This window comes from Monopterus albus, unplaced genomic scaffold (assembly GCF_001952655.1).
Source record: "Monopterus albus unplaced genomic scaffold, M_albus_1.0 scaffold608.1, whole genome shotgun sequence".
NCBI lineage: Eukaryota > Metazoa > Chordata > Actinopteri > Synbranchiformes > Synbranchidae > Monopterus > Monopterus albus.
The window spans coordinates 41,703-51,796 of record NW_018128488.1 but is presented as its reverse complement, the minus strand read 5'-3'; the positions used below and the strand labels follow the sequence as shown (position 1 = coordinate 51,796).

The 10,094-nt window shown below is 40.2% G+C and overlaps 1 protein-coding gene across 1 annotated transcript; it reads right to left on the bottom strand.

Annotated features, from left to right (window-relative positions):
* Positions 1-2,565: 2,565 nt before the first annotated feature.
* LOC109953293 (olfactory receptor 6K3-like) lies at positions 2,566-3,506 on the bottom strand. Its single transcript, XM_020588735.1, is given in 2 exon segments — positions 2,566-3,443; positions 3,446-3,506. Coding segments are annotated over 2 exon segments (939 nt in total).
* Positions 3,507-10,094: the final 6,588 nt, after the last annotated feature.

Here is a 10,094-nt window from a genome sequence, read left to right as displayed (position 1 = left end):
AATTCTTGCCTGTGACTTTTTGAATAAACCAGCACGGATATATTTTTTATATACTCAAGTGGTCTGAGTCGTCCCTCTGAGTTCCTGGTTTGAAAAAACCGGATGAGGCTTTATAATGGTTTTTAGCCTTTAACATATAGTGATATTCATAACTATATAAGCATATCTGTGACATATAAGTATGTAAACTTATGTGTGCTATAAAATAAAACCATTCTTAAGTGCATAAAATAAAAATCACCCTAACAAGTAGTCAATTTCTACTTCAGTATCACTTGACTCTCATCAGTACAATTGGAAAATATACATGCAAGGAAAATAAATGTATTAAAGTAACCAAGGCTCAGTAGTTCTGGTCAATCATCAGTACAGTTTTACCATGTGTAAGCAAGGAAGGTAAAGGTATGAAAAGTAACTAAAAGACAATGAAGAACTGAAAAGTAACTAAAGATTATAAAGTAACTAGAGCCTATAAGAATCAAATCTTACAGGTGGATCCCGTGCCATTAAAAAAATTAATTAGATGTATCCGGTGTAAAACACATGCTAAATGTTAACATGCGAATGGTCCGTGTGACGATTCGCTGTGGCGACCCCTAACGGGAAAAGCAGAATGTGACAATCATTCATATATAGCCCATCATCCATCCTCCCTATGGCATTTGCTACTTGATTGACATGCAGGGCAACCAGTCTGAGATCTTGTCTTTTCTGACACACGAGTCACCAAACATGCACAGTCAACCGCACAAGCTACTGCAAAACTCCAGTGAGCTAACTATCTTGTCAGCCTTCAAATTAATTTCTACTAAAGGGTATAAAATGAGTGGGGGAGCCGAATCAAGTAAGAAACCGGAAACATACCTAAAATATTCCATGTGGAATGGGAGGCCTTTTTTTCACGACGTTATATTCGAAGTGCGTTTACTTGAGCTACCAATCTACCATCACTATTCCAAAGAAGGGAAATGTGGAGCGGCACTTTCAGACTGTTAATAAAAACTATGACACTCATTCATACATATATTTTGTGTGTGTGTGCGTGCGCGTAGTGTTTTTAGTGTAGGTCGATCATTTTGACTTGGTCATTTGAAAAGTAGCTCGCAAGGTGTGGGCATCTTTGCTTTACACCAAGCAGCTAGAGTTTGTGTGCTAGAGTCTGTGGGAATATTGTAAGTTCAGGAAGAACAGCCTGACATAGGTGTCTCTGCTCTCCAGGTGGACAAGAGCAGTGTGGATAAGAGAGGACACTGCATCCAGCGTAGACCCCAGTTTTATTGTTGCGAGCTGTCATTTTATTGTAGACACCTGCACAATATAAAATAATGTCCGGAAAACTGCCCAGGTGGCTCAGATGCGGGTGGAAGCCAAATGTCAACAATAGGTGGGGCGTAGGGGTCGTACCTCAATCTCACACTTCAATTTGACAGAAGCGGAAGATATCTCAATCTAAAATTATATAAGAGAAGTGAAATGAAAATTATGCTAAAAGTATTTATAATTAATGCCCAATTTGTTAATCAGCCAGAAAAGCAGCACAGAGTCTGATTTATTGCTCATGAAAGTTTTTAAAATATATTACATAGAGCACATGACATGGTGACACATGGAAACAGAGGAGATCATGTCAAGTGGAAATAAGCTTTTCTGCAAATTAAAATTCAAATATGAGTATTTGAGACATGTTTTAGTCTGATGTCAGTTGGACCATGGATCTAAAACACTAAAGCATTATTAATAATTAATGTATTTCAAATCAAATCAAATTATATTTGTATAGCGCCAAATCACAACAAAAGTCATCTCAGGACACTTTACAGAGTAAGGTCTAGACCTTACCGTTAACACTATTATTACATAGGGAAAACCCAACAAATCCCCCTTGAGCAGCACTTGGCAACAGTGGGGAGAAAAACTCCCTAACAGAAGAAACCTCCGACAGACCCTGGCTCTTGGTGGGCGGCCTTCTGCCTCGACCGGTTGGGGTGAGTGGATAGAGGAGAGAGAAAAGAAGAAAAGCAACAAGACACAACAAACAATCAAACACTGTCAGGTTGATGTGACCATCTACCTACTGAGCAACAACCATCCCATTGTGGTGACTTGTACTGACTATTAGACACCTTTTATACAGTACTCTAGGTCAAACTGTCAGCCAGAAAAGCAGCACAGAGTCTGATTTATTGCTCATGAACGTTTTTAAAATATGTTATTACATAGAGCACATGACATGGTGACACATGGAAACAGAGGAGATCATGTCAGGTTGAAATAAGCTTTTCTGCAAATTAAAATTCAAATATGAGTATTTGAGACGTGTTTTAGTCTGATGTCAGTTGGACCATGGCTCTAAAACACTAGAGCATTATTAATAATTAATGTCTTTCAGTGTGGTTTATTTTAAGGCTGCATCTGTTTCCATCACATGATTTGTTTAAAACAAATATGAGCAAACAAAATAGTTGTATAGACAAACTAGAGTTACAATATCATAGAACACAGAAGAACATAATATGAATAACAGAATTATGGGTTCATAACTCCTTTGCTTGTTGGGTTTTTGAATTACACAGGACGAAGCCTTTTTCCTACATTAAGAAGTCCAGAAATCACTCCTCTGATTTGAGGCAGATTCAGGCCATAAACTAGAGGGTTAATGATGGGAGGAATGATCCAAAACTCCAGAGATAAAACAACAGAAAATGTATTTACTTCATCAACATTATACATAGTCAGTGAAAACTCACAAAGCAGAGAAATGCAGTAGTTTCCAAAAGTCACTATGTGGGGCAGGCAGGTCTGTAAGGCCTTTCCTCTGAATTCGGATGAACTTCTCCTACAGACAAGCAGAATGCGCAGGTAGGTGTACAGGACAAAGGACAGGGGGATGAAGATTGATATCATGGCAACAAACTGACCTACTATACTAATCACAGTTGTGTCCACACAGGAGAGATTAATTATAGACCATGTGGTGCAAAAAATCTTGTGCAGTTGATTTCCACACAAAGGCAAAATGATGGCCTGATAGAAAAAGTAGCCAAAAGCCCACGCAGGGTACAGCACAGCAAGAATCAAAAGCAGCAGCACTGTCCTAAATGTCATTTTACGGTGATAATGTAAAGCCTGGCAAATAGCAACAAACCTATCATAGGCCATGACAGTGAGGAGAGACAATTCATGCCCTAAACAGGTGTTAGTAATGTACATTTGAATGAAACAAAACGGACATGAGATGAAATGAGTGTCAGACAGAAGGTCCATCAGGAACCTGGGGAAGAAGCCGGTCGAACCGTACAAAGAGTTTAAACACAGACAGCAGATGAAAACATACATGGGCTGATGCAGAGAGGTCTCCAGGCAGACTGACAGAACAATGACAAGATTAGCAGAGATTATAGTCACGTAGATCAACAGAGAGAGACTGAAGAAAAGATATCTGACCCATAGTCTGCAAACACAGTGAACTGAAAATAGGAGGGAGTCAGGTTGTTGTTGCTCGTCATGTCTGTACAGCAGCAGAGCTGATTAACTAGTGTGTCCAAAAAAGTCAGTAAATGCTAATGTATTTCATATCATTCAGAATATATGTTAAGAATTTAGAGATAAAAAATAGACATGTACTAAATTGCAAACCAGCAACACATTTCCTGTAATAAGTAAACAGAATCTTAATGTTTGAGCGCAAAGAATAAAAAATGTCATGTGGTTATAAAAAGGCACAGCTGACATTCAGCTACCAGCTCCTACACGTCCATTGACACAGCTGACGGAGCCACAGTTATTCACTGATAGCTCTCCCAGTGTAACCCAAAGTGAGGCAGCTGCTGGACTCTCATCCTGTTTTGCTGAGAGCAGCCACACACACACAGACTGGGCCCAAAGGGAGATGATGTAAGTCCAGACCTTCACTAACTCACTCTGTGTTTCCTTTGTCTTTTTCTTTTCTTGTAGTGTAAGATTTGAATCTTATAGGCTTTAGTTACATTATAAGCTTTAGTTTCCTTTAGTTACTTTTCATACCTTTCCCTTGCTTATATATATTAAAACTGTATTAATGACTGCCAAATTTTACTGAGTGAAACTTTGGAACTGTATGCTGTAACATTTGTGGAGACATGAAGTCTGTACCTTCAAGTAATCAGATGGCCTACTTTACATTTTAACATAAACCTGTTGGCCTGTTTTGCATCTTCACTTAGGCCCGCTTAGCATATTTCAAGTTCTGCTCTGTCATGTGGTATCTCGCAGAGACAGGGGGCCTACAACCTGTGATGACCACCTGACCCGTTTAGCATATTCACCAGGTCCTGCTTTTGTCCTGCAATAGCCTATACAGATAGGGGGTCTGCAGCACAGACAACCAATTGTTCAGTATTCATTGATTAGCTGCCAACCTGAAAATCACAACACACACACACACACACACCTGGTTTAGATCACATTTCAGCAAGCAGGCATGCGCAGAGGTTGACCTGCTCATGCCAAATGGCCAATAGGATTACAAAGTGTGAAATGTTGTACCTCTGTCCAGGGCAGACTCAGCCCGAGAAGAAAAGTGTAACCAGACAACATAACTCGGGGCTCAGAGAATGGATTTTCCTGCATGAGCTCTGTCTCTCTGATCCCAGCGCTGTATGACTTCACCTGTGACCACACTTTGATTACATTTTCTGTAGGTTTGATACAGTCCTCTTCTGTCTTCACTTCTTGCGCTTTCAACAAAACATGGGTTTTTTCTAACAGTAGTTATAACAATACAAGAGACAACCAGGCTGACAGGGACACATGCTCAAGGTTGATTGATGCAGAGGAAGACAATGGGTTAGCTGATGCAGAGGAGAAACTATTTCAATATATTTTTGTTGCGTTGTGTAATTTTTTGTTCACAACAAAATATCCTCTGTATAGATGATGCGGTCATCATTATTCCACTGTCACTTTGGTTTGTACCAGAGCACAGAAACTTTTCAGTGTGTCTACATTTGCTAAGTCTCACAGATGAACATTTCTGGACGTAGAAGTGTGGTGTGTTTGTGCCCTCATGTGTTGCTATTTTCAGCCGTGCCACCTTTTGAACTGGGGCACACTGCAGGCTAACATGCTCCCACTGTTATTGGTAAACACATGCTGGAGAGAGTAGCTACACCACTTTGCCTTTCCCCTCCATTGTAAGGAGAATTGGGACACCCCTACCACTACATGTTGTTTGAAGGCCATGATCTCCTAACCCCTGGACATAGGGACATATCGTAACCTCTCACTCTAAGGTGACATATTTGAAACATATTAAAGCTTCAGACACTGCTTGAGGTTTTTAGGTGGAGACATTCACTCGGTATTTGACTACCATGAACCTGTGAACAGTTCCCTGCAGACCTCCCTCTTTCATTAAATTAATTCAGGACAAGACCCAAATCCTCCCAAACAATAACAGTCTGCAGTTATAGGCAGCTCCCTCCTTAACCCTTCAGATGTTTTCTACTGAGAAAGTTTTTGAAGCCAATACTTTGGCTCTTTGAGGACATTTAGTCTAAAGACCTCTTTGAATAAACCAGCACGGTTATATTTTTTATATACTCAAGTGGTCTGAGTCGTCCCTCTGAGTTCCTGGTTTGAAAGAACCGGACGAGGCTTTATAATGGAATAGAGCCTTTAGGTCACAGGCAAGAATTAACATTACACGTCCAGGCATCTTCCACTCCCAGAGCTGCTCGCAGGCAGCCCGGAAGAAGAAAGACCCTGAACCTAGAAACCTATACAATATTAATCCTTCTGGGCTAGCCCCATCCTACACAGGCCACGTCAAACCGTGACGGCACCTGATATGCCAGCTTGGCAGCTGAGCAGAGCAGTAGTCAAAACATGCAGAAAATAATGTGTGTGAATGTTGATTATGTGGTGTGTATCTAAAAACATACAGGACATTCAGGGACATGTCCGAACAGTAAGCCTCGGAAAATGTTATGATTAAGATTACGGCTGAGCATATCATGCTGCTAGCAATATTCATCCTGCCTGCAGACTCCTCAATCTAGTTGACCTTGGGGCCCACATGCAGCCTGCAGCAAGCTCATGACAATGAACTAAGCAATTAACAGCCTGAGCTAGACATCCTGTCTACACTAACAGTTTCTAATACAACAGATCTCTAATCAATATCTATCTAACTAAGAAATTACCTAACAAGTCTGAAATAGCCTATAAAAGCTGCGATATTGGCCACATAAGACCATGATTTTAGTAGTGCACAGTGTTTAGCTGACTAAGAATAGACACTAGGTTTATAATATATAATAATTGTAATAAGTGGATAGTTGACTAATTTATCTGAAGTATATTCTGATACAATTCTGTTGAAAGTTAAGTCATCAATCTCATTCTAATAATCAGCCATCATTACTTCACTCCTGAGAGGTAAATCACATTTAAACTAATTTAGTTTATCTAGTAAACATCATGCAGATTTAAACATCCATTACTACAGTTTCTAACATTTTACTTTTTACCATTTTACTATGGCTGCAAAAATAATTACATTGAAATAGTTTCTCCTCTGACAATAGACGTGTAGGAGCTGGTAGCTGAATGTCAGCTGTAGCTGTTTATAACCACATTGCATTCTGTGTTTGTTCATAAGCACTTCGTGTTATTTATCTTTTGTGCTCAGTTCTGTTATTTGACTTGAGAAATGTGATGCTGGTTGAGCAATTTAGTACATCTATTTTTTATTGCTGCAAATTCTTAATATATGTTCTGAATGATATGAAATACATTAACATTTACTGCCTTTTTTGGACACACTAGTTAATCAGTTATGGGCCCCTCAGATATCTTTTCTTCAGTCTCTCTCTGTTGATCTACGTGACTATAATCTCTGCTAATCTTGTCATTGTTCTGTCAGTCTGCCTGGAGACCTCTCTGCATCAGCCCATGTATGTTTTCATCTGCTCTCTGTGTTTAAACTCTCTGTAAGGCTCAACCGGCTTCTTCCCCAGGTTCCTGATGGACCTTCTGTCTGACACTCATTTCATCTCACGTCCGCTCTCTTTCATTCAGGTGTACATTATGTACAATTATGTAGGAGATGAGTTGTCTCTTCTCACTGTCATAGCCTATGACAGGTTTGTTGCTATTTGCCAGCCTTTACACTATCACAGCAAAAGTGACATTTAGGACGGTGCTGCTGCTTTTGATTCTTGCTGTCCTGTACCCTGTGTGTATTTTAGGTACTTTTTCTATCAGGCAATCATTTTGCCTTTGTGTGGAAATAACATGAACAGGATTATTTGCAACACCTGGTCTATAATTAATTTCTCCTTTGTGGACACAACTGTGATCAGCATAGCAAGTCAGTTTCTTGCTGTGACATCAGTGTTCATCCCCCTGTCCTTTGTCCTGTACACCTACCTGCGCATTCTGCTTGTCTGCAGGAGAAGTTCATCTGACTTCAGAGGAAAGACCTTACAGACCTGCCTGCCCCACATAGTGACTTTTGGAAACTTCTGCATCTCAATATTTTGAGTTTTCACTGAGATGGTATAATGTTGGTGGACTAACAACCTTTGCTATTGTTTTATCTCTGGAGTTTCTGATCATTCCTCCCATCATCAACCCTCTAGTTTACGGCCTGAATATGCCTCAGATCAGAAGAGTGATTTTTGGATTTTTAAGGGCAGGAAAAAGGCTTTATCTTTCATAATTCAACAACCCAAGCAGAGAGAAAAGTTAAGCTTTAAGTCTATTATTCACATTATATTCTTCTAGAATACTTTAACACTGTTCTTATCTCTCTGATATTTTGTTCATATTTGTTTTTAACAAATCAGAATAGGTATTAAGAAAATAGATGCTACCTTAAAATAAAACACCCTGCACCAAATTACTGATTTATTGTTTTAGTGTATATGCTGGTCCAAGTCACAGTTCATTTTATGACTGTGGTTCCGTGGATAGAGCAGTCATCTCCCAGATGGAGAGTTGGGGGTTCAAATCTCAGTGCCTTCAGTCCAAATGCTGAAGTGTCCTTGGGCAAGACACTGAACCACAAGCTGCCCCCGATGGTCAGAGCCATTGGTGTGAGTTGGCGCTGCAGATGGCTGCCTCGGTTCTGTACTGGAAACAAATTCCTTGGGTGTGTAACATACTTGCAAATAAAGTGATTATCCTTATTCTGACCCTCTCATGTATGTAGCTGGGGAGGACAGAAAAATAGAGACACCTCTGAATATAATGTAGTCCAACACCACCTATGACCTCAATAATAAACATATAATTGAATTTATACATTTATGCCAATTTCACCAAAAACTGAAACACTGAGCTTCATAAACACAGATGTTAAGGCGGAAGTGTTGCATTGAATTGAATATGTTTGTGCAGGTGTACCTAAGAAAGTGGACAGTGAGTGTATATGCTATACTAGGAAGAAGTGTGTCAGTTCATGGTCCTGTTGCTGAACTTCAGATTAAAATCCATTCCAATGTTAATAGAGAATTATTGGATGAGTATTTGTGTAAACAAAGGTTATACTTAAATGAGTGTTGTTTTGGGAAGGCTTCTGAGGCCTGTGCTGCTCTTGGGCTTGGTGGACTACCAAAACCTTCTAAGGAATGAGCACTGCATGAACCTGATGGACATGCTGAGGATTGGAGTGGATTTAAAGTTGAAATGCTTGGGATGTCCAGAAGCCCATGGTTTTAATGAGATGATCTTTAATTCCTTTGCTTGAGGAGGTGGTGGCAGCTTCTATCTGGAATAAATGACCTGAATAGAGATCTGGTAAAATACCAGAGAGGGTCAGGATCCTTCTGAAGTGTGTGAGGAATCATGCTAGTGTGGCAACTTGTCCTTTGGTTATAAAAAGAGAATCTAGCTATACATGGTGCAGAGTTAGAGAGGGCAGACCAAGGGTTTATAGGGACTGAGAAGTGAGTCCAACTTATAGAAGAGGATGGGAAGAACATTGCCTGATTGATTTTTTTTAAACTTCTTTTAAGCACAGATTCTATGCTTCAGTTGAAGATGTTTTGGTGGTCTGAAATGCAGGGGTGGAGTTGAGGGCTGAGCCTGATGGTAGGAGCTGGGAACATCTGAGAAATCTAAAGAAGGCAAGGAGAAACAATGGTTTTGAGAGTGGAAGACAGGGTGAGTAGTATATCTTATACAGATCGTATTAACACAGTAAAAGCAGGTTTGATGTGAGCGGTAGGTGTTTGTGAACTTGGACTGGAGAGATACATTGCAGGCCTTTGATGAGAAGAAATAATTGTACTTGGGGGAAGAAGGTGATTGATTGCCAGTGATGGGTTTGGAGAAAAATGTATGCTGCTGAGGTATCCTTCAAGTATAGAGGCTTTGCATGCAAGGTAACAGAATGAGAAAAATAAAAAGCAGGAGTTGGTGGCTACTCCGAAAAAGGGGAACTGACAGCAGATGGACAACCATGTGCAAATGCTTTCACACAGCAGAAACAGGACTGTCTCTCCAGACATGTTTAATACCTCAGAACCACATTCTGTTGCTTACGCTTTTGCTCCCCAGCCTGCAGAATACACAAAAACCTCTGGCCTGACGATAAACCTGATTTGCATATGATAGGAAGTGGAGACACTTTGACACCTAAGAGGCCACAAAATGTTTAATATCACAATAAAAACTGAAACTTTTACTACTCCAGAAGATACAGGAATTCCCTGGACCAGCACTCACTGATTCCACCAACCAATGGAAATGTACCTTTTGATAAGGAACTCACAAAACTATCACTTATTTAATTACAAGTCAGATGGTCGTAACACCACATAGAAATTCATTGTGGGGCCCTGTCATAATTGGCAATGCGTCAACCACCTGATTCATTTCATCTGTTAAGAAGTACGCCACTAGTTACCTGTCAGCATGGCCCACTACCCGGGGACTTCACCCACTGCTTCCTGGATTCACAGCTGCATTTGAGTCTCCACTCCTACCTCTCTACCTTTTTTATCTGCATGACTAAACAGGTTCATAACTGTGAGTATCCAAAGCCTTTGGTTCGCATCATAAAATCCCACCTGCCTGAGTCCCATACTCACCACTCTCCTGTATTCTCT